This window comes from Onychostruthus taczanowskii, unplaced genomic scaffold (assembly GCF_017590055.1).
Source record: "Onychostruthus taczanowskii isolate IOZ18803 unplaced genomic scaffold, ASM1759005v1 scaffold116, whole genome shotgun sequence".
In the NCBI taxonomy this organism is placed as follows: domain Eukaryota; kingdom Metazoa; phylum Chordata; class Aves; order Passeriformes; family Passeridae; genus Onychostruthus; species Onychostruthus taczanowskii.
Genome location: NW_024498294.1, coordinates 1316973 through 1344904, shown reverse-complemented (window position 1 = coordinate 1344904; position 27932 = coordinate 1316973). Strand labels below are relative to the sequence as shown.

The window sequence follows — 27932 nt, the reverse complement described above, 5'->3', positions numbered from 1 at the left end:
TATTTATTTTAAGATGTTCTGGAGAATTTTCTGATAAAATGAGATATAATTAGGCATTTTAGGCACACAGACTCCTGGAACTCCCTGAAATTGTGTGCACCAAGCTGATAATCACCTAAAGGTCACATGGTAGCTCAAATTCTAGATTCAAGAAATCTGGTGGTCTGTGAAACACACAGATGAAGGACAGATGTAGAATGCCTCATCTTTTTAGTGTTCATGTGCCAATAATTTGCTTTTAGTGAAACAAAGTGAAGATCTGATCTATAGCCTGGTGAGTTTGGGCTCTTCTTTTATAGGATTTTTTATCCTTGTCCCCTAGGTGAAAACTGTAATGACTGGGCAGAACTATAATTTTGGGGGAAAAAAGAAAGGCACCTCAGCCCAAGGAAGAAATTTTCAATATTTTCCCTGGAGATGATGGTGGGGGGCTGGTCTCTAACATCCCTCTGGGATATAGCATCACATCTTTTGGGTGTTTTCTGCTACAAAAATTCTTCCCCCCACTCTGGGAATGGTGCAGGAATCTGCTGAGAAATGGTTCTTACCTGATCATCTACTGTTTTTAGGGCATTTAATTTAGATTTTTTTCCCCCCACATCTGCTTTATTTAATGCTATCTGAGTCTGAAGTCTGGATATCCTTAAGTTTTTTTTCCCAGCTGTGTTTGTGATTAAATTGATAACACAGTTTGGAACTTGGCACTCCTTGCAACAACTGTGTTGTATAAACTCAATTCTACATGAAATCATGAATTTGCTAAAGTTTGTTTAACTTTTTAAAGTTTAAAGTGGTGTAGAATGGGCCTTTTCAGTGCCAGAAACACAATCCCAAAGAGTGGGACTATGTGGTGTGTTGGAAGGCAGTGAATGAAAGAACCCCCAAACCTGCTTTACAGTGGGCAATTGGAGCCTCAAGAGAATAAATGGCTGATGGAAAATAATCTTTTATTTGAGCACTGGAAGCAAAACACCATAAACTCATGTTAACACCAGCAGGGCAGAGAGAGAGTTCTGGAAACTGATGGCTAGGACAGCCTTTAGTGAAAAAAATCTCATTTACAGGGCAGATCCCACCTCTGCAGGCAGAGAGGGAGGCTCCCACAGAGGCTCTGGCACCAGGGGAGGAAGGATTTCATCTGCAGGAGCTGCTGCAGTCCCCCAGAAGTCACTGATGGAGTCATTTTGTTCTTTAATGGGCCTGAATTGATTCCCTTAAAGCAGTTTTGTTGCTGTCAGGAGTTCATTTGGCTTTCTGGAGCCATTTCCACGAGAATCAAATGTAGGCTGAATAACTGTGCACTGCAGCAGGGGCTGCAGGTACTTTAATTCACAACCCTCATTTCAGTTCCCCTCATTACACTAGTACAACATGGAAAAGAGAAGAATCAGCCCATTTGCGCCAGATTCTGTTTGGTAGAAGTCCTAAGTAAATATGCTTATTGTAGAACCAAAATTAATGATATTTGGTGTCTCTCTAATAACAATTTCTTTTGTGACAAGGCTTTTCTTGCCTTCAAATATTCAACAGTGTCTACCAGAGGCATGGAATCCTGTTTATTTATCCTACCTGATAATGAAACTGGTACTGACTGCAGGCTCAGTTTCATGCTGAAAGACTGGAGCAGTTGTTAAGGGATTGTAACAGACAGTGGCCTGTGGGTTTTTTTTTTTTTAATGTTTTCATTTTGCAATATTTTTAAAATAATGCTTTAATTTAATTGTCTTAATGTCATCCTATTATCAGGGGAAATATATTTCTGTCTGAAAACAACGACTGAATGAATGTCTCATCTGTGTGTGCTCATCATGAATGAATGATCACAGACTGGTTTGGGCTGGAAATGACCCTAATGACCATTTTATTCCAGCTCCTTCCATGGGCAGGGACATCTTCCACTATCCCAGGTTGCTCCAAGCCCTGTCCAACCTGGCCTTGGACACTTCCAGGGATGAGGAAGCCACAGCTTCTTTATAGATGGACAGATTAGCTTAAGGCAACTTGAAATTCATGAGGAAATGTAGGAATGAAGTCAGGAATCTTTTCAGAGAACATTTCAGCGACAAAGTTCAGTTTCTTTATCTGCTCTTGGCTTTCTGGTATTAAACAAAATGTCACACTTTGTGAGGTGCCAACCAGCTTTTATTCAGATGGTGTTTTTTTCCTTAGCTCCTTCTGCATCTTGTGCATTGCTGATAATTGAGCTTCAAAGTCCGCATGGTTGTTTTTGGTTTTTTTTAAGACATTGTGAGTTTAGGCATTGCTGGGTGCATTTAATCAGCTTTTTTAGCTGCTGGATAGAGAATCCTTTCCTCATTCTGCTCCATGAAGATTGTGTTCACAAATGAATGGATATTTTGGCTTTACCATGCAAAGATGACACAGCTGGGCCACACCTGATTTATTTCACATATCTGCAGGCCTCTACAGAGCAGGTTATGGCTTTCCTTCTCCACTCTTCTCCCCTTGCAGAGGTCTGCTGTGAGGTTTTCATCCTCTGCGATCAGTTGTTGCCTTGCTGCTCCCAGGAACTGTAGTCTCAAAACATCTCAGATGATTTTGCTCAGACTCAAGGGAAAATTCCCTTAAATCTGCTCCAGTCCTGCTTTACCAAGGAATGGTATCAGTGACTACAGAAGGATCTGGTTATGCACTTTGTACTCACTAAAATGTGACATTTCACTGCTTTCCCCCCGCCTTACTTGGGGGTTGTCTGTAGGACTCAGCTGGAATTTTATTTCCAGCCAAATAAAATCCAAGTGGGGCAGAAATGCTCCCTATGGAGGGGTGGGAAGTGCTGATTCCCTGAGTTTAATTCCTGGAGCACCAGCTGTGTGTGCCACCTTCCAGCTGCACGAGGAGTGAGCAGAGCTGTGCTGATCTCTGTCCTGGCTGAGGGGGGATCACCCTTTAACCTGTAATTCAAACAGCAAATTTTGAATTTGCTGCAAACTCAAACAGGAGCAGCACAGCAAGCTCTGAAATTAGGGTTACCAAAATCTCAGGTGACAACTTAGAGAGTACAGTAAAATTAAGGCTGTATCCTCATTTTATTTATTTTCTTTTGACTCATGGTGAACCCATTATTTGTCCAGACTTTAAGAACAGTAAAATGCAAGTCTTGGGATTCTGCTCTGGTGAAATCTGGTTCACGACATTGCTGTTAACTTTCCTGCCAGTAGAAGCCTGAATGAAATCAGATGTCAGAATACTTGGGGATGATATCTACATTCTAACACACTGTGAAAATATTTACAAGCTTCCAAGATGAGACTTTTCCTGATTAGGGAAATCAAAGAATAGTTTTCCCAGCAGGCCTGCAGTTAGCTCATCCAAATTGCTTCTGTTTTAATTGGCATGCATTTCCTCTAAGCAGCTAGGAGATTAAAAATATTTGACTTGGGCTCTACAGGACTGGAAGCCTCTTCCCCCAGACACAGCAACTCTAAAAAAAAAATCCAACCAAACAGCCAGCTCAAGTTTAAATTGCATTTGTACAACAAAAATCCATCTTTGACAAGATTCCAGACCAAGGAACATACTGATATTCTGACTTTTTAATGAGGAAAATAAGGATGGTGGGCTTTTTTCCTCAGGTGTTCTGAGTGTGAAGTCTTTTGTACCTGAGTTGCATCTAAGTGGGCTGGGATTTTATCTCTGCTCCACAGCAGTCTTGTTTTCAAACTGCACTTTGGGACTTCTTTTACTTGGTTTTCTAGTATCAGGAGCATTGGGAAGAATAAGCAAAGCCAAATAACCTTCATTAAAAGTGACTGCTTTTGTCAGGGAAAATGAACTACTGTTGTGTGTGAAATTAATTTACTGGAGTTTTTATTTCTCTTTTGTTGAATGTGTCTGAGGAGGGATGTTTTCCCTACAAGTTGTTCTCACAGGGAAAGATGAGACCAGATCTGGAGGATTGGGAGGAGGAGGAGGTGACCCTGTTCTAGGATGGTAAGGAAAGCAAACCCTGGTCTCTCAGGGTTTGGTACTGGTGCCTCTTTATGTTCCAGGAAGATTTTGGTTATGGATTGAACCCACTGAAGCTCACCATGGAGAGAAGTGAAAGCAGCATCCAGAGCATGAAATCCAGTTCACTTTATTTATTGGCTCATTAGGATATTAGATAATTTTGATTAAAAATTTGATTAAAAATTGTGCCAGTATCACCTCCTTTAATCAGCCTTTCTTGGTAGTTCACTTAGAACATCTTGAAAACATCAATATGTAGAACATCTTGAAAATATCAGTGTTGTGAGTTTTTTTGTAAAATAGTCCCTTCCCTCACCTCCACCCAAAAGACCAGCAAACAAAAAAACCCACCACCCAAAAATCCAACAAACAAAAACAACTCCACCCAGAAAACCAGCAAACAAAAACTCCCCTCCCAACCCAGTGTAATAATGGGATTTCTTGTGGATGAGGCTCTTAATTCTCCCATTTGTGGTAACTGGATGTATTTTGGAGATGCAAAACCCCATGATGGGAATATTGCCATGTGCCAGCCACAACTTTTCTATTCTTTGGTGCAGAAATATTCAATATGCAGCAATTAGGATGGGTGAGGTGGTGGCGTGTCAGTCCTGCCAGCCTGGCAAGGGGCCTGGGCTTTGGCTAGGAGAGATTTTGGGATGGGATGGAGCCTGAGGATCCTGTTCCAGGGGATTAGGGAGCTGCATTAGCAGGGAATAATGTCAGTCATGCCCTGTGCCTGCTGTGTTTCTCCATCTGCCTCTCAGAAACACGAGGTGGTGTTTCCCTGGTGGCACAGCATTAGGTGAGTCATGAGCAGCGCAGACTGCCAGTGATTTGGTTTTGAAGCTCTGAAGGAAGTGTAAACTTCATATTTGTTGTTTATTGGTTAATATTTAATTGGAGGTGAAATTAAAAATTAAGCAGGCAAATGACTCATGCTGAAAAGCAACAGCACTGTCTTGTCAGCACTGTGGCTGACAAATGACAATGAATTTCTAAGAATGGAAGAAAATATATTAATTTATAGCACAGGCAGCCTAAAGAGATGTTTTGATTGAGAGGAGTAGACACATCCTACAGAAAGATCATGGAGAAAATGTTTTTGATTCTCTGTTTAGTACCCTTTGCATTAGAAATTAAATTGGTAGATGGTTCTCTTCAGAAAACACTCAAAATTGTCTTTTTTTCTGTGGTTTTATGGAATAGTTTAAGAACTATTTTATTATTTTGAAGCAACATTTAAAAAGATTTTTTTTATTAGATCAATGTTTTTTCCATCTTCTTTTCTCTTAAAATCATGGCTGTTTGAGATGCCCAGCTTTTGACACCCTGAACTGCACTTAGGAACAGACTTTATTGGTTTTTTCTAACCACTGGAAGTCAAGAGCAGCCTGTTATTTCAGCTATTCCTTATCATCACTGTAGCCTTTCTGACAATCAGATCTCAATCTGCATTTTGCTGTGGTTGGCAGCAGGCAGAGCCTGGGATGCTGCTGGTAGGAAGGAGGAGCCCTGTGCTGCCTCCTGGGATGAAGCCTGCTTCACTGGGCATCTGTGACATTTCTGGCCTGCAATTTTTTTCCCCAAATAATGCTGCAGGCCGATGCTATTTCTGTTTGGAATACTGATCCATCCTGTTTACAAAAAGACAAAGCAATAGTATGAGTAAGGCGTTTTCCTCCTGCTGTATATAGGCATTACCTGGGGATGGCTTGAGGCTGAGCAGTGCCCAGGATGCAGCCATGGAGAGCAGAGTGTGGTTCACCATCTCCTGATTGGCAAATAAAACCTTTTTTAATTGCTACCTCGAGTTTCTCCTTGTTGTTTCCTGTAAAAACATTTTGTGCTGAAATTCTCATCTCGTGAATGTGAGAAGCAATATGTGAAACTGAGGGTGGCAGAAGTTCTTAGCACTAGAAGATACATCAGTAAATAGGATGGGTGGAAGAAATGTGTAGCAGTTGGCTGGTATTTGAATTTTGGGATGTAATAGCATAGTGAAACTTGAACTTCCTTTTTTTTTGTTTTTTTTCTTTAACTTTTTCCTTCACAGAAATCAAAGGAATGTTGAGGTTTGAAGCTGTAAAGGAGAGGGCTGGTAGAGGTTCAGCTTTGTTAATTGAGCAAGGTAACTTCAAATTAGTGCTCACACAGGGCTGATCTTTGTTGCTGCAGAGCAATGGCAACATCCTTAGAGAGTGGAAATAGCAAACCCTACGTGTTACATCAGCTGTAGCTGGGTGGGAGATTAAAATTATTGCACAAATCTAAAACTGGGACTTGAAAGGCACTGGGCTCTTCTTGATGTGCTTTATCTGGGCATTTATATATAATTTCCACTGGGAATTGCTGTGCCTAGAAAGTTCAACATGTGACCTTTGCCTGTGACAGGTTGGTCAGTTATTAGGCTGCTGGGGTGCCCTTTGGAAGATCTTTTTTATTATGAAAACGATTCTGAGACCTCTAGATTAGACAGTGCACTCACACTAACCCGCTTGAGGCAAAAAAGAAACCTTTAATCTCTGTTAAAACTCTGCGTGCCAAATATAATAGCTGGTTTCAGCAGTATTTAAACCAACTTCATTAGAATATGGGAAGGGGAAACAGGTTTTAAAGGCTGGCTTTAGCAAATAATCAACTGTCTCCCAGATGGTCCAAATGGGACTCGTTCAACACTGCACATAGAAAAGAAAATAAAGTAAGGGGAAAAGGAAGAAAAAAGAGAGAGCCCAGCAGCATCCTGTGTGTGTGTGCCTGTGGTGACAGGGCTCAGGGGAAAGGGCTCCTCATACAGAGCTCTGCTTCTTCCAACCCAGACATCCTGTTGCATCCATGCTGTGCTGGCTTGCACAGAAGGCAAGGCTGAAAGATGTAATGTATTTAAATATATTCTGCATTTGTGATGGTGGCTCTATAGTTTTTCCCCAAGTTTCACCACCCTCGTGCTAAAAACCAGTTTTGCTTTAATCTATTATGAAAACTGGTGATGTTTAACCCGTTGTTAACTCCGGAGCCTTATCGGGAGCCTTTTTTCTGGGCAGAGGACAGCCCGGGGTGGTTGTATGGAGCAGAGCACGTACTGGGGGTGCATCCTGCACGCCGGCCTAATCGCTCACTAATTAATATTCATGACTCATCTCATTTAGCGGCTGCTCCTTGGACTCGAGCAGCCCTGCTATTGGTGCCCGAGCTGTGGAGAGCTTTATCTAAGGCAGAGCGGTGTTGTCCTGGGGTGGATGCTGCCGACCTGCAGCACCTCCAGGACACCCCAACGCGGTGCTGCGCCGCTCCTCTGAGATGCCACAGCCCTTTTGACACCACCCACCGTGTCCCACCTTGTAATGAGTCCTTTCTGCTTGCTCCCAAAGGTCCAGAGGAAGAAATGACCATGTAGATTCTACAGCTTGGGTGCAACATAATGGGAAATGGTGAATGGAGTGGAGCTGGTCTGCAGCCTTGAGAGCAGCCGTTCTGTGACCTCCAGCCTGTCAGGGACACCCTCCACGCCAGGGGCATCCTCCACGTCGCTCGCCGGACACACGCGGGATTCTTTTTAATTTCTCCGATTTGGAATTCGAGATTCCTCTCCTCCAATTTTTAAACAGTTTTAAGATTGTATCAACTACGAGTGGAGCAATATAACCAGCCACGATGGGTGACATGACAAATAGCGATTTTTATTCCAAGAACCAAAGAAATGAGGCCAACCATGCAGGAGAGTTTGGGTGCACACTGCAGGAACTGCGCTCCCTCATGGAACTCCGAGGGACAGAAGCAGTAGTAAAAATTAAAGAGACTTATGGGGAAACAGAGGGGCTCTGCAGACATCTGAAGACATCACCAACAGAAGGTAAGCACTTCTCACTTCACTTGAATTAGGGGACTTTGTGCAAATGCTCTCCAGAGCAGCGAAAAAAGGGGTTTTGATTCCTACCTGAACAGAATTCTCATGGTGTTACCATTATTCCCAACAATAAAACAAGAGTCTTCTAAGGAAGACGACGAACCAGTCCAGCTATGGCTAAAGCTGGCATGAGCGTGAAAGGAGTGCTTCTTGTTTTAACAGCTAAATGCATTAATTCTTCCTTAAAATGACACAAAAAATCAGCACATGTTTTAGGCATTGCAAAGAGACTTGAATCTCTGTGCTCTTGGGGTTAAGAATGTGCAAAATAGTTGCTTTGAAGCAGCTTCTAGGTATTTGGACATCTTGAGAGTATGAAATGACATTCTGAGATGCACATTGCTACTGTGCAGATCAATATTTTTTTTATATTTATAAATGGGTAACTAATCTTCACTTATTATATTACCATAGATTATTTTGCTTAAATCATCAGTCTGTGATTGTATCAATGTTTTTAGTAGTTGCACTCCTGTTGTGTGTAAAACTAAGCTTCATACATTTCTTATGTTTAATGCTACCAATCATAACTTTCCAGTACCTCTTTTCCTAAGTCTTTTTAGAGACTTCTACTTGATAATTTATTTGTCTGGTTTTCAATGCTCAAACCAAATAGCACCCCATAAAGCATTGACAATGGTGCAATGTTTCCCTCTCCTCGACAATTTTCTTTCTCTTTAAGTGCAAGTAAAATTCTGTTTAATTCTAAGAATTCTATTTTTGTCACTGTATTTTCATCTCCAAGGAGTATTAACACTTTTGGAAATTACACAGTCTTTCAGTCTATAATGTTTCTGCAGTCTTGTAAAGTAGCCAAGATGTTCATTTCAAGTTCTTTTCTTTTTCACGAAGATAGAAGTCTTGGATTTGTTCCATTCTCTTCTTTCTAAAATTAATAATTTAGTTACCTCCAGTGTTTAAATGCCTCAAACTCTGGAATTATTGGTGTGATCATAAACAGGTCAATTGTAGTGATACCATAAATTATCCCAGCTGAAGGGTCCTAAAGGAGCAGCTGTCAATGTCTCAGCCTGAAGAATTCCACATTTGCAGAAAGTCAGAGCTCTGAAGTCTCTTTCTGAGCTGAGCTCACGGCGGTGACTTCAGTCAAGTTCTGCCAACTCATTCTAGTGGTTACCTGGTCAATGTGAACTTCAAAGGAGATGTTAATTGCATTATGTGTTCAATTTATGACATCAGGGAAACTCAATTCCTCATGTTGGAACAGAGTGTATGGATCCAGCAGCGTGGCACACTGACTCCAGCAGTAATCTATATCTGATACTGCAGATAAGGTAACTTTCCTCCAAGCATTACGTGTACTTCATCACTTGTGCATTAGGGAAAAACCTTTCCAGCTTCAAATGGCAATCAGCATAGCCTTGGAATTGTGAAGACTCTGCTGGGTTTTAATTTTCAAGTAGATCACATAATAGGAATTCCCAGTCACACAAAGCTTACCTCTTATTTTTAATTGTTTTGCTTGGAAAAATTCTCTGAAATATGTCTTGTCAAACTCTGGAAAGTTTCACTGGAGAGAAAGTATCCATCACAGAGAAACTTTAAAGGCTTATGGCAAACACAAGCTTATATTTAGCTCTATGTCCCAAGCCATTGTTTTTCTTGATTCCAAGCTCAGTGTAGAGGATATTCTTGGAGACATGACTATTCTTAGAGGAAAAAAACCCCATAATAATTTCTTATGTGGAAATGGATTCTAACATCAAGCAGACATGATTTGAAAATTAATTATTGACATACTGAGCTTTATCCTTTGGTACCTGCAGCAAAATGTGGATTCCTCATTGAAAACCTTTGTGAAAAAACTCAATTTGCTACAGTGCCTGAAAATCACTTTTCCAACCAGGCATCATTTTTGGTGAAGCACAGTTCACTGAACTTCCTTTGTTTTTCATATGTTGGTGTGCTGCACATCTCACATGGTTTTATGGGAAATATGAAATAAGAATTACTGCAGGGCACTTTGAAGAAACCAAGTGGCTGAGCAGGAGTCCTGAGTGACTGAAACACTAAAAAGGACCTGACTGTAGAACTTGGTTCTTCCTTGCCTTGTAAGATCTTCCAGAATTTATCTGCATCAAGTCCTTGTAATTTTGTGGAATAAGGGCTGAAACAGGTACCAGACCAGAGGAAAACAAAAAAAGTTTCCTGGCAGCAGGGACATGATAATTTGGTAAAATGTGGCCTAAACTGAATTTAATGGTTTATTTAGAAAGCGAGAAGTAGTCATGAGTTCAGAGCTGACTCAGTTCATTTCCCATGTTAATATTTGATGTCTCACCTATGGATTGGTTGGATCAATCACACTTAGAAGTGCTTTTTGAGACTGTTTTAAAGGCCCTGAACTTCTCAAGTGAAGACATCATATTTGTAACTCAGATGTCATTGACTCTGCTGTGAGGATCATTTGCCAGTGATTGCCCTGTCTCAATTCAGCATGGAGCTGGGGAAGTCTGCTGAATGTTGAGTAGAATAATATTTGAATGCTAAATGAATTAATAATATTATTATGGGTTTCAAGACTTCAGTCTCTCCTTTAAATTTTCTTTGATTGCTCTTTTAGCTATAGATGCAGTGGAGATCCCAGCTCTCAGTTATGCCTGAGGGATTTCCTGCCCTAAAGTGATTATATTATAATGAAAAGCTCCTATTTAACTGCTCATGAAAAGAACCTCCCAAAAAATCTATGGAAATAATTTATGTGAAAAAAACAGACATGAGTTTGCTTTAAAAATATTTATGTTCAGATTGGTTTCACTTTCGTTATCCCAGAAATATAGGCAAGATCTATCCCTGTCACTTTGCAAAACAATGCTGAATCCCCCGTTGGGCAGAGCTGTGCTGACAGTTGTAAAATTTTCCATGCAATTGGAGTCTCCAAGGCCCGCTGGAGCATCAGTGATACCTTATAAAGGACAGCTGGTAAAATGGGATGAGTTAGTTGGATGAATACCAAATGAGACTGGAATCCACTCTCTCCAATACTTAACTATATTTACGCACAATTTTATGTAGTACCCACCAATTTACAGTAACTTTTTCATCTACTTTCCCTTATAAAAATGTTTATTTCTTATAGGAGTATGTCAGTGAATTAAATTCCCTGATTTCTTGCTTAAAATACTTGGATGCTGCAATTTCCAGTGCATGTAAAAAAGTGAAGAATTCACTGTGTGTAGGATGATGAATACCCTGAGTGGGAAGGGATCCACAAGGATCGTTGATCCAACCCCCGGCCCTGCACAGGCACCCCAACAATCCCACCCTGTGCAACCCTGAGAGCACTGTCCAAAGGCTCCTGGAGCTCTGGCAGCCTTGGGGCCATGCACCAGCACATTATAGTGAAGTTTTTAAAATTTTTATATGAAGTAGGAACCTTTCCATGGTAGTATCTGTGCAACCACACCCCAGACATGCGCTCCAGAAGGTGTTACATGTTGGAGATGACGTTACAGCACAACAGAAGAAGTCTTTCTGTTGGTATTTACTGGATACAGAACAGGTTAATGTTCTAGAAATGGGCTGGTAGAGTGCACCGGGGGAGAACATTTCAGCTTCATTTTGTGGTTTTTTTTCCTGTAGGTTTCGGCATACCATGAAAAGGTTTTTGGAAAGACACAATATCAATTCGCAGTTAACTGATTATATTTCTACTGTAGAAGTTGCCTTTTTAATTATCACAACTGCCCTTAGTTGAGCTACCAGAGAAGTTCTCTCTCTTTTCAAATTGTGTTTGTTGTGTGGGGGATACAACTGAGAATCAATTGGGCCAGCTGTGGAGGTGTGTTTATTTTTCGTTATTGCAATCTAAAAAGCCTTTCACAATTTTAACGATGAGGTAGGAGATGAAGAAAGATTGAATGCAACAAAATTAGCCAACTGCTTTTAATACTTGTTAGTTTTGGTTCCTCACACTTGCTTCTATAAAAATGCACCTTTAATAACTTAATAGTCTGTTTGGAAGCTGCTCTTGCTGGTTCACACTGAATTGCAGTCAGGTGCACCACTGTGTTCAATCAGCTACAGAGATGCAAAGAAATTGGAAAGGAAATTGGGAAAGGAATGAAAAAATACTTGATTCAGACAAATAGAAGTTTAAAATAGAAATATAAAATAATTGATTCTATGACTGTCAGAGACTAAGCTTTATTTTAATACACTGTCAAAACAGACCATGAATGTAAAGAAATTGGTGATAGCATCATTTTCATTGTTAAAAATATACACTTGGTAATGTATAAATCATTAAATATTATCCATAAGTTCAAGATCTTCTTACGTTACTTTACATTTAAGGTTAGGATGGATAATATTTGATTGATTTTATAATTTCTTTAAAAGGAACATTGCCAGCTGTCTGAAAGTAAATTTGAAGAGTTCCTTTGTGATGTTGATCTGAAGTACTTTGGAAGCCTTCAAAGCAGCACCTTAAAAGCCTTGTAGGAGCAGACCTGCTCATCTTCTCTCTGGGTCACCACACTGCCTAATTCCTCATCTTTATTTGTGGTGTCAAAACATCTCTTGCAGTTCAGGCCCATTTGCCACCCCCCAGGCAGCAGCCAAGCTCCAAGTCCACATCCAGCCCTTATCTGTACATGCTCTCCCCACATGGAAGGTTTTCTTTGAACAATGAAAACAGCCCTGGCCATGAAAAATCCCCTCAGCACTGGCAGGGCCAAGGCCTCGCAGGGCCGAGGCCTCACGGGGCTTTTTGCTAGCTCACATGGAAAAACCCCATGGATTAACTTTAAACTCATATTTCACCTGGCTGTCCATGCAGTGCTGGGTGTGGCTGAGCTGCTGAGAGCTTGGATAACCTGGCATTTTGCTGTGGTGCCATCAGTGGGCACTGGCTGCTCCCAAGTGCCCCAACAGGCTCCCAGGGACCTGTGCTTGGCAAAGGGGCTGGCTCTGCCCGTGAGGGGCTGGCTGGGAAGGAAAGGGGTCCTGGATGCTGCTTCATTCGGAAGTTGCAGTTGCAGAACCCCTCATGTGTATCCCAGCTGGGTTTGTTCTCCCTGGGGGAGAGAAGATCCCAGGGAGAGGCCATAGCAGTCTCTCAGTATTTGCAGGAGGCCTGTATGAAAGTTAGGGAAAAATGTTTTAGCAAGACCTGTTGTGACAGGAGAAAGGCTAATGGATTTAAACTGAAAGAGGGTTGATATAGATTAGGTATAAGGAAGGAATTTCATACAATGAGGGTGATGAAACACTGGCTCAGGCTGCCCACAGAGGTCAGGGATGTCCCACCTCTGGAAATGTTGAACTCCAGGTTGGATGGGGTTCTGAGCAACCTGGTCTAGCTGAAGGTGTCCTTGCTCTCTGCAGGGGCTGGACTGGACAAGGTTTAAAGATCCTTTCCCACCCAAATAATTCCATAATTCTCTGCCTTTATCTCTGGGGGAGCTGGAGGGGTCCCTGACTCTGGGAAGAGTGGGCAGCACAGAGGGTGCACAGGGGCGTCACTTCTGCAGGCTTCCCAGTGGCACCCAGGGACTCCTCCTGCCCCTTCCCTGCACAGGGACAAGCCCTGGGTCCTGTTGGTGGCCCTTTGCAGCTCTGCTCTGCCTGTCCCCAGTCCCAGGGAGCGCCATTGCCGCGGGGCGCCTGGCAGGCTGGGAAAGGCTGGAACAGATGGAGGAGGGAAGGCTGTGTGTGAATAACTCGTGGCAGGTTTGCTTTGGCACAGGGGGCTGTCTCAGTCCTGCTCAACAGGCCTGGCCCAGCTGGAAGCTTGGCCTTAGGGAGATTGAATTTGACTCCTGTGTGCCGATGCGCCCGTAGGCCACTGCCAGGCAGATGTGCTGCCCCAGGGGTTGCTGAACTGCACTCCCTGGGCCCACTGGTGTTGGCAGGAATGGCTCTGTACCTTTGACACTCCTGCTGCAGGCAGCGTGTTATATTTCCATAAAATCACATCTCCATGTTTCGTGATTTGGAAGGGGTTCGTGGAGCTTTCTTGGCAATAGCGCTTCTTTTCCTTATCTAATATTTCCATTGTTTGTATAATGGAACAGCAAACATTCTTCCAAAGGTTACCCAAACATAAGCATCTCAAATGAATGGCTCAGATTTTTCTCTGTGATAAGTCCAATTTCATTGCTCATTTTGTTTCTGTGTTCTTGCATGTCGTGCCACTTGCTGATTTACTTTGGCTTTGTTCAGTTACTTGTGGAGAACTAGAGAGATATTGCATTATGCATTTTCCCCATAAAGCTTAAGCTTCAAAAAAAAAACCATAAAAAATATAAAAAAAAAAAAAAAAAAAAAAAAAAAAAAAAAAAAAAAAGAAAAGAAAAGAGATACCTGGCCCTTTGAGAATCCTAAATGGCTTGCAAAAAGATTCTCTCTAGGTTACAGGCAGTGCTTTAAAGTAAGGCCAGGAAAGGCAGAAAGTGAGTGAGTGTCTTCTGCTTTTTCTATTAGGCAGCATCAGAGATTTTCTGGGGTCAGTGCTGATTTATTTATGTGATTACCCAGGACATCATCTTCCTCTCAACGATTTTCTTACATCAGCAGGTGCAATGCTTAGAAAGGAGGCTGTTTTCATGCAAGCTGAAATCCCTTTTCGCTGTAAGACATTAAATACATGCAGGCAGTGTGTACTGACCACAGACACATGCTCTGCTCTTGTACCTCAGATTTAAATAACAGAGTAACAAATGGGTGTGAAATTTTTTTGTACCTATTCTGCACAGGACTAGTGTTTGTTCATTGTAGTCAACTCAATTACAAATACAATGTGTCATAAGGCAAAGGAAAACCTGGCCCAGCAACTTTCTGTTATTCTTTCCCTCTTTGCAAAGAGGTTATCACAGGCCAACATTCTCCATAACGTGTTGTGCCCCAAGTTTCTCCTTGATCTGAATGCAGTGATGCAATACAGTGAGTCAAACCCTTTCTGTGAATTAATAAGTGATGGAAAGTGTTGCCATTTTATGGGGCAGTTGATAAATGTGTAATCTCATTCATAGGAGTAGTAGTTTGAGTTTGTTGGCATAATCAGCTCATTCATTGTGTGAGAAAAAGATGAGGCCAGGCCTACAACGTAATGGGCAGAGTGTAACGATGGGGGAAGTGATCTTTGTGATCCATGGAAGCTATGTCAGCTGTCCCAGTGGCAAACTGGAATTACGCTGGTGGTGCTCCCTCAGAAAGTGGCAATTAGGCCTTTGCTTGGAGGATCAAACAGGGATTGTTCTGGGCTCTGGTGTCAAAGTGGCTCCTGTGCTGGGGAAGGCAAAGCTGGACGTTGGGCCAGCGATGGAGCTGAAGGGGAGAGGTGGCTGCAGCCTTTCCTTGGTGTGTCCCTGTGCTGGGCAGCTGCTGGGAAGGTAACAGGACTGCAGAGGAAAACATCCTTGGGGAATGCCTCCCTCCTGTTGTACTGCAGGGCTCAGAAATCCATAAATATCTATAGACTGCCAGCCTTGAGTGAGAGCTGATTTATCTTCATTTTGTTCTTGTTTTGAGAAGGCTGCAGGAAGAAAGCAAAGTCCATTACACCAAATGAATAATCCAATCGATGGAGCCAGTGTGCCCTTGATGGAATTAAGCTTTGCCTTTGCAGTGTATCAGAGACAGAGAAGGGTTTTTGCCTGATTTTGTCGGTGCCCTGGGAAAGCCAAGAGTTGCTGTGCAGTGGTTTTGTCCTGGTGGAACTGGCCCTGCTGCAAGAGAACAGCTCTTAATTCATTGTCTCAGCTGGTATTTATTGGGGTGCAAAAACTTGCTTCCTTTAAAGTGTCACCTTAAAATGTAGGGATAAGACAATTACTTGAATCTCTGTTAGGTGTTCTCAGACATTTTGCCAAGTGTCACTGCTAGCAGTGACGCTGCTTCCAGCTGAACCATGGAAATGGGGAAATTTTGCTGCTAAAATGTTTGTAAGGATCATCTGTGGATTGGACAGGTGATGAAAATGCCATTCCTCACAATAATGAAATGTTGAATTTTGGTTTTCTTTTATTCAGCATTGCATTTCTGTGTTTTCATGAAAGTGGATTGTACTATATTTTTTTTGATAAAATGAGGCAGTGGCTTCACTGAGTGTAAGCTCAGCAGCCTTGTAAGAAGAATTAGTATGATTAAGTGGTCATTTTTCTTTTGAAGATACATCAACAGACTTAGGATAAGAACAGTGTTAGGTGCAGTAATGATTTCCTGCCTCCTGTCCCTTTTGCAATTACTACTCACCCTTCAAACGTAGACTGTTCAAATTTACTCTTTCCACTTGTTTTCCAAGAAGTCAGAGGCTGGTGTTTGACATTCATGTTATTTATAAAGGTGAGTGGAAAATAAAGCCAAATATGTATTTTTGGCAGTCAGCTCAATGTGCTTCCAAGACAAACATATCTGCATTCTCTCAGTGCTGACTTCCTTTAATGTGATACACTCATAGTTTCTGACTTGCCTTCGAAGTATCTCTAGAAATTATTTCTCCTCTATCACCAGGAGGTTTTTTTTTTTTTTTTTTTTTTTTTTTTTTTTTTTTTTTTTTTTTTTTGTTTGGTGTTTTTTGTTTTGTTTTGTTTTTTGTTTTGCCACATCTGTGTAGGTGTTCTGGAAACTGTGCTTGAGATCCTGCAAGGTATAACGAGAAAGCAGCCTCCCCACCATCCTGAAAAGCTGATGGTTACCTCAGACATAAAGAACCTGTTTTCACAGATAATAGATGACATTCTCTGGTTCAGCTTTCAGCACTTCCTTTTTAACTTTTAAAGAAGGAAAAAACCCTTTCTGAATGCTCATTATGAATCCCATTCCTTGTCCTTGCCTTGGAGCTGGTAAAACAATGCATTTCAATGTCCCATCCTAATTGCCAGTCCAGAACTTGGCAAAGCAGACACGGATTCTATTAAACGCAGAGCATTTCAGTTGTGTAATAGAAATAGCTGGGTGTATAGAGCTGCTATTTCTGTAACAATAGCATTTACTAGCCCTTGTTTCCTCTTTGCTTTCAAATGAAATTCTTCAGGGACTGCAGATACTCTTTTCCTGAGTGGATTGTGAGCTGAGTCAGTTCTGCTAAGACTCACAAACCTGAGCTTCCACAGGCTGTGCTGCTCCTTTGATTATTCCTTTTGCATTTTGTGTCAATCTCTCCTCCCCAGCACTTTCCACAGTCTATTTCAGTGTGAGGGCAGCTTAGGTAGGTACAGTCCTCTGAGGTAAAAAGAGTCTGAAAAAATGAGTATTGGGAAGGAAAACAGGTCAAATTTATGGAGTAGTTCAAAAGCTGTCATGATTATTTTCCTCTGATCAGCATTTGCGATGAGGGAAAAGAGGGCATAGCCCTCTTGTAAAAAGTGAGCTTACCCAAAAAGGTAGTACAGAATAAAAGACGATAATTTTGTTGGAGCATCCAGTGAACTGCAGCAAGATTTCACTTTGCCTTTGTGAGTGAGGCCACAGCTCCTTGGGTGCTACAAGCTGAGTGCTGTTTGTTCAGGACTGTGGCAGGTGGAAAAAAATATATGCGAATGCTGTGGAACTGCAGGGCAGCTGTGCTGTTATAATCTTAGCATTAGTCTGGGCACCTCAGTTGATTCTTTCCCTAAACAATACAGCAAATCCACTTGGATTTTTTGCAGTTTCCCTGGCAGTTTCAAGTGTTTGCCTCAGTTTGGAAGCTCGGGTGGCACCGGGAGTTTCCTTGGGTTTGCCTCACTCCAGTCATGTGCTGGCCCCCTCCCTTTCCCTGGCACAGGAGCTCAGTTTTAGGGGAATGGTCATACTTTTCTGAGCCATTCTGTTTCCTCTTTTCTAGTTTGCTTTTTCTTGCTTTTTAATGACACCTTGAAGTTGTTTTACTTTCATTAAAAAATCCTCCAGTAATAGGAATTGCTGCATTGCATCAGCATTCTGCTTTGCAGTGGGGTCATGGCTGTTGCATGGTTTTCCATGGATAGCAGAGGTCACCCAGCTTGGCATCTGCAGCCAAAAATCTCTGCCTGTCCTTGAACTGTAGTGTTCCAGATGACTTTTAGCCTGCAGAAACCCTGGAGAAAATCCCTCCTTGTTTGTGACAATGAAGCCAAAGAGTGAAGGCACTGGCCAAGTCAGAGAAGTTTTCATTCCTCAAACTGTTGGGTTTTTACTGAGAGAAAAACCTTAAATACTTTAAAGCCCCCTGCCGTTTCCTGCAGAAATATGGTGTAAACTTGGAAAATTCTGGAAGCCTCCAGGTGCTCCCCTGCTGGCTTTGTGCAGCTCTCCCGTGGGGCTGCCGAGTGCCCGGGCTGCTCCTTTGTTCCATTGTTTTCTCAAGCCAGTGAGTTTTTGGGTGTGTGGGGCACTGCAGGGACAGTGTGACAGAGCTCACCCTGCCTCACTGGCACATGGAACTGGTGCCCATTGAAGCGTTCAGAACAATTTGCTTTCCAGACCTCAGACACAATCATCTGAGAGGATCATGGTGGTAAATTGGAGGTGGTTATCAGTGGCACAGGTGCATCCAACAGGAGTGATGATGGTACCAAAATCCTCCCAAAATGGACAAAAATAGCCCTCTCTAACACTGTCTTTTAGCATTAGTAAGGCATTACTTCAATCTTGGCCCAGAGATGAATGGCTGACAATGTTCTAGCCTCCACACCAATGCTGATACAAAACCTTTTCACTTATTTATGCATTTTTAGCAAAGAAATTGATATTCATTGGTTCTAAGTGACATGATTCTCTCAATTAATTAATATTCTGTCCTCCATTGGTTATTGATATTTTCCTCTTCATGCTAATTTGGTCCTATTCTTTAGTCCTTTTATCACCTTTTTCTCCAGCTTTCCAGGCCTTAATCTCCCCTGATCTTTGGTTACTCCAACAAGAGTCTGTGAAGAAACTCAACTAATGCTAGCTAAAAGTGGCACTAATTGCAATTAATTAAAACAACTAATTAAAAATTAGTTAGAGTCATATAATTTCCAACAATTCAGTGCTACATGAAGCTGTTACATGAGAGTTGTAGTTGGCCCTAGGATGATAAATCTGCTTATTTTTGCTGCTTTGTCCCTTGGATGATTCCAAGCTCTGTGTGTTGAAGGACTCTACAAATGAATTTTTAAAATTTACAGATAGCTAAGGAAAATGTGTTCCTGGGTTTTTTCCCAAGGAAATATCAGTGGTTGTGTTACACCTCCTGCTGCTTTACTTGCTTATGAACATGAAGCCTCATGTGCTGCAACCCCCGAGGTAAATCCCAGAACCTGAACCCTCAGAAGTGAGTTTTAAAGGAATGATCATTCTTTTCTGAGCCACCGGTATTTTCTCTTTTCTCTCTTGTCCACCCAAGCCCACGGTGCACAGTGAGGGATGTGCACAGCGGGTTGTGTTAGCAGAGAAATGGAGCAGTTTTAGCTGAGGAAGCGCCACAGGTCACTCGTGTTTCCTTCAATGAGCTGGCCCAGCTGGTTTGGTTGTGCTCAATGCCACAGCACAGCTGAGCTCGCTTGCTTCAATAAGAAATATCAGATGGCAGGAGCCGTGAAGCTCAAATTGTCTTACTCACTGTTTTGAAGTGATTCCTCAGCAGAGGACAAATACACCCAGCTTGATACCGTGTGTGTGTGCACCACTGCTCCAAAATACCGTGCGCAAGCTGAGTGTGAGCTGGGTTCATGTTTGGGTTGGACAAATGGCTTTGAAGAAACAGATTTTGTGCCTTCAGCCCTGAAGAGTGAGCATGGTAAGAGATCTACAGAGTTTAAAAAGATTTAAAAATAACTGTTTTAGTGTTTGCAATAGATGGGGACTCTTAAGGTAAAATCGGTAGGTTTTTTTTTTTTCTTTACCAAATCTAGATGTTATTTTATTTCCTGATGTTAATCCTATTTAACAAGGCTATCAATGTGGCATCTTTTGCCATGAAATTCTGGCAGTTCTTTTTGCTGCCCCACTTTTCCCAAAGTATTGATTCTGACACAAATGTCTTTGCGGCTCACAGCTTAAAATTACAGAGAAAAATCGGGTGGGACTTGCTGTAGGGTGGCTGTCCACGCTGTTCCGTGAGTGGGGAGAGCTCTGTGTCTGCTTTTCTGCTCTCTCCTGACAATGTCCCCGCTCTCAGCAGCTGCTGAGGGACACCTCACCTCCTGTGTGGGTGGGAGATGTCCCTGTGGGGACATCCAGCCCTGCTCTGGAGTCACTTCCAGCTGCTGTTCTGGGTGCAGGAGCACTGCTGGCATCCTTCCCTGCAGGATCCACCAGCTGCCCCTGCAAGCGTCTGGCATCTCTTCAGTGCAGCCATGGTCATGTTGGAACAGCAAACTCCATTTTACATGAGGGATTTGGGATTAATGCCCCAAATCTGGAACCCAGTTTGGAATCCCCTGGATTTCTCATTATTTATCACCATTTCATGGTCGTTTAGGGAGACTTTTCTCCTCTCTTACCATTATTTTCAGCCTCTTAACTTGTATTGTTGCTTGAAAGTCCTGAATTTTATTTGGGGGGCTTCTTTAGTGTTGCTTAAATTTTCCTTAAAAGATTCAGTTGCAGGAGACTGCCATGGGTTCTTTATGAGAAATTTTTGCCAGCTTCATTTAAATTTGGGGACTGGAAGGAGGGGAATAGGCTTAAGCCTGTTTTAATTTTGAAATATTTTGCAAAAGTTCATTCTGTTATTAAAAATTGATAACACAGCTGCCTGGGACTGCCCAGGAATGTGGTAACTTTAATGGATTGCAAGGACTGGTTGACTGTGGCTGACAGGAACAACAAAAAAATATTAAACTATGTAATATCTAGGAGGTATTTATTCTTCCAAATCATTTATTTTTATTTATATTTATTCTTGCAAATTATCCACATTTTCTTGTGGTATTGAACAATTGCAGGCTCTGGTATGAGTGGTCAGCAACGACAGAAATGCTTCCCTGATAAATTTAAGTAATCGATCTGAATTTTCCTGAATTATTTCTGAAATATTCTGAGTATCTGCATTTTCCACATTTAAAATGCAGTATAATGTTCCCTCTTATGGACTCTTCCATGTCTGAATTTATTCTTGTAGACAACCTGAAAAAACAAATATCATAATTCTGTTCTGTTGTGATTTCAGAGCAAACCATTCCTCCTTCAATTTTCTTTACTTTCTTCCATTGTCCTTTGATTACAATTTCTTTGCAGATATACTTTTCCTTTATTGCTTATTTGCTTTTTGGTCTATATTTGTTTGGTGGTTTGGTGTTTTAGTTTTTTGCATTTTTCTGCTTCTCGATGGTCTTAAATATCTCTGATTTTGAAATGGCACTGAAATCACCCTTGTGGCCTCAGGTAGCTCCACTTGCTCTAACATTCCCAAGGCTTTGGAAGTGACCCTGTGCTTCAAGTACTGATCAGGTCATGCTGAGCATCTGTCCTCTTTGAACTTGGCCCTTTTGGCAGAATTCATCTCCTTTATTTGCTCTGGCCTGTTTTTCCTGTCTGAACTTGGCCCTTTTGGGAGGGTTGTCTCTCCCTTATCTGATGAGGGTGTTCTGCAGGATGGTGGCATCAGTTGAATGAGCTGTGTCATTGTGGCTACATCAATTCTTAGCAGCAGGTTCAATGTTGACTGTTAAAGACAAATAGTTCAGGATGACTTTAAATAAATCTACTTGAGCTATTAAATACAGTTGATAATTACAAGCTAGGTGCCTTAAACCAGGAACTAGATGGTCTTCTGCAAATGGATGTACCAGTTTCCAGCTGAAACTATTTTAAGGCCAGCAGTGATCCTCAAACTGGCCTTGTGGCTTTAAAAAGAAAAAAAAAACAAAAAAAAACCCCAATCAAATCTACCCCAAACTCACCCCAAACCCAAATTACACAGTGATTTTCATACCGTTTAAAATGAGATCAGATTTTGTTTCTGAATCTTTGAAAAAAATTTAGGTTGCTCTTTGCTGGAAAGGCTGTCAAGAGAAGTATTTATATAAGAAATTAATTTTGAAAACTTCTGCCCCTTTTCACTGGGTGAGATAATTAAATGTAAAAGTTACAGGCTGAAACTCTGTATTTTAAATGACAGGGAAGATTGGCTACTTGTGTTTGTGTTTCCAGACATGCAAGAATTGGATTTTGTTTCATTCTGTCCCATGACTTAACCCTTATTTTATTCACATCAAAGATGAAATTTCTATTTCTTCCTTAAGCAAGATGGTTTGAATTTTTTGTCTTTGGGCATATCACAATAGTTTTCAATGTTTTCTAGAAAAGATATTATTAATTTAACATTTAGGGTTTATGACAAAGCCTTTTTAAGTGATAAACTTTTATAATATTGTTAAAATTAATGGATTTTGATGCTTTGACTCTTTGGTCAACTGCAATAATCTATCCAGTCTAAGAAATCAAGATGTAATTATTAAAAAAAATAGTTGTTAAAATGCTTTCATATCATGGTAATTGGTTTTCATAGGAAAAGTTTGGAAGCGATAAGGTATAATATTAGCAGATACTCTTCTGTTTAAATTATCTTTATTTAAATTCAACTGTTCCTTACTTAAGACTTGTTGAAAAGCGCTCAAGGTAATTTTGGTTTGAGAACTGGGAGGAACTCTGGAATGGCAATTTATAGAACCTTAATTAATTATGCTGAGTTGAGTGTGTAAAGCCAAGGAAGCCTTTGCTGCTGGTGAACAGGGATATTCTCCCAGGACTTCTTTGCAAATCAAAGTTTACAGCAATGCTCCAGCTTTTCCCACACCACAAAAGACTGATTGCACCTAATCCTCAAAAACAGATAAAGCAAAAGGAAAAGAAAAAACAATAACTTAAAAATAGCCAAAAGTGTTTAAAAATTCCACAGCCTGGAAGTGTTATAAAGGCTGGGGAAGCAGGAAAGGAAGTGTTGGGAAGTGAAAGTGAAATGTGAGGATAATCCACGGGTTCAGGCATGCTTCTAATCAGCAGGAGCTGCGGGAGCGTTGGTAGTGGTGCTGGCAGAGGCAGGAGCAGATAACGGGGTGCCAGTGCAGTGTGAGGCTCAGGACAGAGTTTCCTCATGGAGAGCCAAGCCCTGGTTTACTCAGTAACCAACAACTCGTTAACAGGGGCTGGCAAGCAGCGCTAATTAACAAGCAGGGCCTGGTCTCTTCAGAGGTGAGCACCTGATGTCGTGCTCAATCTTGAGGCAGGGTGTGAGAGTAAGGTGAGCTGGCAAAATTAAGTAATGCAGTCATCCCCATTTGCCAAGGTGTTGTTCAGCTCGTGCTGCACTGGGAGATTTTAGGAAATGGAAGGGCAAAATTCACCTGGTGCCACTTTTGGTCCCCGTTTGGCAGTGGTTTATGGGGTAAAAGCAGCCCAGGTTGTGCAGATGGAGCCCACCACTGGCATGGCCTTCTCTGCTGCAGGTGCAATCCATAGAGGAAAAATTGGTGGGGCTTGGGGGTTTTTGTGTTTATTTTGGGTTTTTTTAGTGTAACATTTAAGGCACAATTGTATTCCCAGGTACAGCCAGCTAAATATCCAGCTGTGCCTGTGGGGTTGTAACCATGGCCGGCTTTGGGACAGCAGGGTCCTGAGGAGTGTGCAGACCTCAACCCAGTAATCACCACTGCTCTAAACTGGCTGCATATTGCCCAGTTTTTATTCTAATTAACTTCTCCGTATAACAGGGCTGGGCCCAAGGTGCCAGTGGCTCCCAATGGATGAGACTTTCCTTTTCCAGGAGGGCTAATTGTTAAATAAACGAACCAAGGAGGCCTGGTCCTTTATGAACAACTCCGTTTATATTTCTTGAAGTTACCACAGAATTCATTAACTTGAATCTACTTGGAAATCTGTTGCAATTTCCAGCCAGAATCTGCTGCTCATACTCCTCCTTTTGGGAGGTGTTCTTGGAGTTTCCCTCTAAACCTTTGGAAATATAGAAGTTTCGGTCTGCAGGAATGCTCAAAGATTTGACCTTTCCCTAAATCTGAAGCAGCAACTGATAAACAACATCTTGCCATCACCTGAAGAGCTGACAACTTTATTTCACTTCTTCTAATAAAACAATTCCAAACAAATATTTATTTGCCTAAGTAAAGCCTAAGTGGGACTGGTAAGGCAGCAGGCTTAGAGGAAAATTTGTAGGTGTGGGTTAATTGTATCAGAAATTATGTCTGGCAGGGGTAAAAAGCCCTTCCTTAGTGTCACATTGACTTATTTTTGCATGTTCTACTCGCTGCAATTTAATGTGCTGCCAAGCAGCCTTGAAAATTCTCTCTTGCTTCCAGTCTGACTTCTGATGTCCCAAAATAGAAGCATATTTTTTTCTTCAATCCAGGTGTTTATGTTTAGATGGAGTAAGAATTTAATCTTTCTCTCAGAATATCTTCTGTAAACACTTACAGTGTTGTTAATGTTGTATATATGATGTTTTTTATAGTATCTAACTCTGAAAAGGAACATTTTAAAGTGAATTTGATTGCAGTTACTCATCTCTTTCCACCTATTTTCTGGCAAAAATCCACCCAGAATCTGCAGTAGCAATAATACTTTTGAAAAAGGAAATTATTGAAGTACTTAAGAATTTCTGGGATCCAAAATTGAAAAGAAATTTTATTAAAAGATATGTAAAAATATGGGGTGATCAATCAATAAACCATGCTATCATTTCCAACTGACTAAAATCTGGAAGATACTGGAATATATTTTAGATTAGATACTACCTGGAAGATATTTTTATTTCTTTTCAAAGCTTGCAGAAGGAGAAGGAAGGCAGGACATAGTTCACAGGACATAGTTCATAGGACACTGAATTCCCAAACATTTTCTTCAATGGAAAAACATGAATCACAGCTTTTCTGAAGCACTTGGGCTATTTAGAAGACTGTGTTAACAAAACTAACCTCATTTGGGGAATACCACGTTTGAAGGAATTGCCTACAAAATTTCAGGTGTGCAGAGAAAGGCAGAGGTGCATTTCATTTTGAATTTTATCGTGTTCAGTTCTAATAATGAATTTAGTTTTGAACAGTGCAGAGATTGTTTTGGCAGAGACAGAGGCAGCAATGTGCATTTCAAATGCTGAAAATATTGTCCTGATTTTATAAAGTAGCACTTGCTCCTAATTTAAGTGCTTGTACTTCAGAAGCTTGAGCTGCTCTGCACAGGAGGGAACATATTTTACTGTGGTGTGTTTCACTCTGACACACAGCAGCTTCCTTGAGCATGGTTCTGAACGAGCTTTTCTGTCACAGAAATATTGGAGATGCTCCTGCAAATGAAAAAAAGAAGAAAAGAAAAGCTGAAGGGAATTAGAGCAAGAGTTAGAGATTTTATAACAAACCACAAAACAAATCCTGGACCAGCTGTAAAGTGTAAGAGAGTTAAACTGACATCTGGGGTTTAAAATATGTAAACCTGCATCAGCCACCAGGTGCAAACATGGATTTCCATGGTAAGGAGGGGTTCTGCATGTGGGCTGTGAAGCAGATCACATCTGAGGGGCCTTTAGGGTTCTGTGCCATGGGTTTCTGCAGCTGAATGTCAAAGCTGGGGTAGTGCATGGCAATAACTCAGCAATCTCCGGTTCTGAGCAGGACCAAGCACAGGGAGTGTTTGAATACCTGTGAGGGGTATTCAGTACCCTGCATCACTGAGTGACCAAATTCTGGCTGTCTGGGGCTGTTTTCATTTCCATGTGCACTTTAGTGACCTGTAAATGGAAGGCAGACTCATTTGCAAAAGGCACAGCAGCCCACGTGTGAGTGATCTGCTTTCAGCTGCAGAGCAGCACGGATCTTTGGGGTGATCCCAGTTCTCAAACTGGTGTGAACCCAGCTCGGGCAGCTCTGGCCTGGCTGGGGAGGAACAGAATGGATCAGTGAGTGGCTGCTTCTGCTTGTCCCAGACAGAAAAGTGACTTTTCTGCCATTTAGAGATATTTTCCTCACATGCTGTCAACAGGGACGGGGCAGTTGTGGTGCTGAGGTCTGGAAAAATCCACTATACATCCAGGCCTTTGGGAATAGGTTTTTAGAGTCACCCCAGCTGTGTAGGACTGGTCTTTGATGATTGGTATCTGAAAATACTTCAAAGGAAAAATGGTCAAATTGCACATGTGCTTGACCAGAAGATCTGTATGGCGTTGCTTTCCAAGATGTTGTCATTTTTACTTTGTGGTTTTGTAGGGAATAAGAAAAGTGCTGGAAAAGGTTGAGGTTTTCCAGCTTTCATAGATGCTAGTTGTTACAACAGACAAACTCAGCAGTGTGGTGATTGGGAATTAGTCCCAAGAGACTTTCCTGGAAGAAGAATCTTGTATTTTTACTGTTTTGTTCAGATCATATTTGAAATGATGTTTTTCATCTGTTCTTTCAAAACTCCAAGCAGCTTTGCTTTCTTCTTTATTCCAAGTAACTGATTAGTTGCTGGAATTGTAAATTATATTTTTATGAAGAGGTGGACTGAGTTTCAGATCTTCATGTTTAAATGTCCTGCTTTTCTCTGTACCAGCTGCCTCTGCTCAGCCAAAATTGCCCCTAATGCGATGCCCTCTGCTTCTGTCAGTTGTCTTGCACAGACAAAGACGGTGCCAAGTTGTGGTTTTCCCTGTAAATGTTCTGTGAGCTGGAACTTGGGATGGTGAATTATAGATAAGAGCACCTGAGAGGGCTGAGGTGTCTGTTCCCAGAATTTTCTGAAGAAAAAGTTGCTTGAAGAAAATGGTGCCTTTAATAATTTAGGAGGCTGGGCTGGGCATGTGGTGTCCTTGGCATGCAGAACATCAATATTACTGCTGGATGGCAGGGTATGTCCTGGACAACTTCCCCCTGAACCCACCTGAGGAAGCTGCAGGACTCTCCTGGAAGGCAAAACTGGTTTTTAGTGAAGTCTTTTCAGAATATTCACTGACTGCAGCTGGTTACTTCTTGAAACTGGGAATCCAGTGTGTGGTACCACAGGGATTGCTCTGGAATCAGGGATCTCGTGGAACAGCAAAGTGTTTTTAGTGCCTCTCAAGGTGGTCTGCAGCTGCTTTGAGCTTTCTGCTGGTTTTCAGTCAGGTTATATTCCTCCATTAATATTTGATTTGGGGACATTTGCATTACTTGATTTGGGGGCATTTGCAGTAATTTATGTGAAAAAGTTTATGTTCCTGTCTTAAACTCACATCATGGGTGGTTTTAGAGGGAAAGTAGAAATGCCACATTTTCCCTTGAACTAATGAAGCCATTTATCTGTTAGGACATGAGACATAAATGTTGCCTTCTTTCACACAAACATTTCTGCTGCTCATTAAAAAAGAGTACCATAGGTTTACATTTTCCTACAAAATATGGAATTACTTTCATGAAGCCCCCTTGGCAGCATTGGATAAGAGTGGGGAATAGAATCCTCATGTATTATTATTAATTATTGTTATTATTAGCCATGGTATGTACAGGAAAAGTGAATTTTTGCTATCACATACTCAGCATCATCGCAGTTACCAACAATTAAGACAGGATCAGATCGCAATTTGTGTTCTGGCACTTGATTTTGCTTTAAAGTTTTAATTCTGTAAACATGTGTAAGATGCAATTCTGATGAACCCTGTAATAATATTCTGCTTTTCTTCTGTGATGTATTCCCCAAATCCTCATTGTTTATAGGCAAGAAGCAAAGCAAATGCCAACAATGTGATACAAAGGTGAATAAAGTTAAAGACTCTGTTTCAGTACATGGGTATTTAGCTTTTGTAGGCTTCATAATAAAAAAGATTATTTGTTCAATTAATTTCCAAGAACAACTTACTATTATTCTAGTAATTCTTAGTTTCACACTGTGTGCGAAATTCTTGATGAGAGCTTTTTATGTGGAAAAACAATTGCTCTTTGTGTGTTAGAATCCATGTTGCATTTGACATAACAATGTTATCTTTATTAAATTTCCTTGTTATGCCTTTTGATTTATAGCACTCCTTAAATCCTTATTTTAAAGCAACCTCTGATGTGGTACTTTTAGTGCCTCCATGCTGATACTAAAATGTGGGCTAAAATAATAGAGAATTCCAGTTGTAATCCTGAATCATGGAACTGGAAATTCTGAGAGATCAGTACTGAGCAGGCAGCACAACATT

At 41.3% G+C, this 27932-nt stretch overlaps 1 protein-coding gene across 1 annotated transcript in view; it reads left to right on the top strand.

Moving 5' to 3' along the window:
• Nucleotides 1-27932, top strand: part of ATP2B2 (ATPase plasma membrane Ca2+ transporting 2) — a 388824-nt gene that overhangs the window by 220874 nt on the left and 140018 nt on the right. Inside the window, exon 4 of the mRNA XM_041427564.1 lies at nucleotides 7344-7825. Coding sequence (XP_041283498.1) covers nucleotides 7627-7825 — 199 coding nt within the window. The 5' untranslated portion in view covers nucleotides 7344-7626. The remainder of the gene's footprint in view (nucleotides 1-7343; nucleotides 7826-27932) is intronic.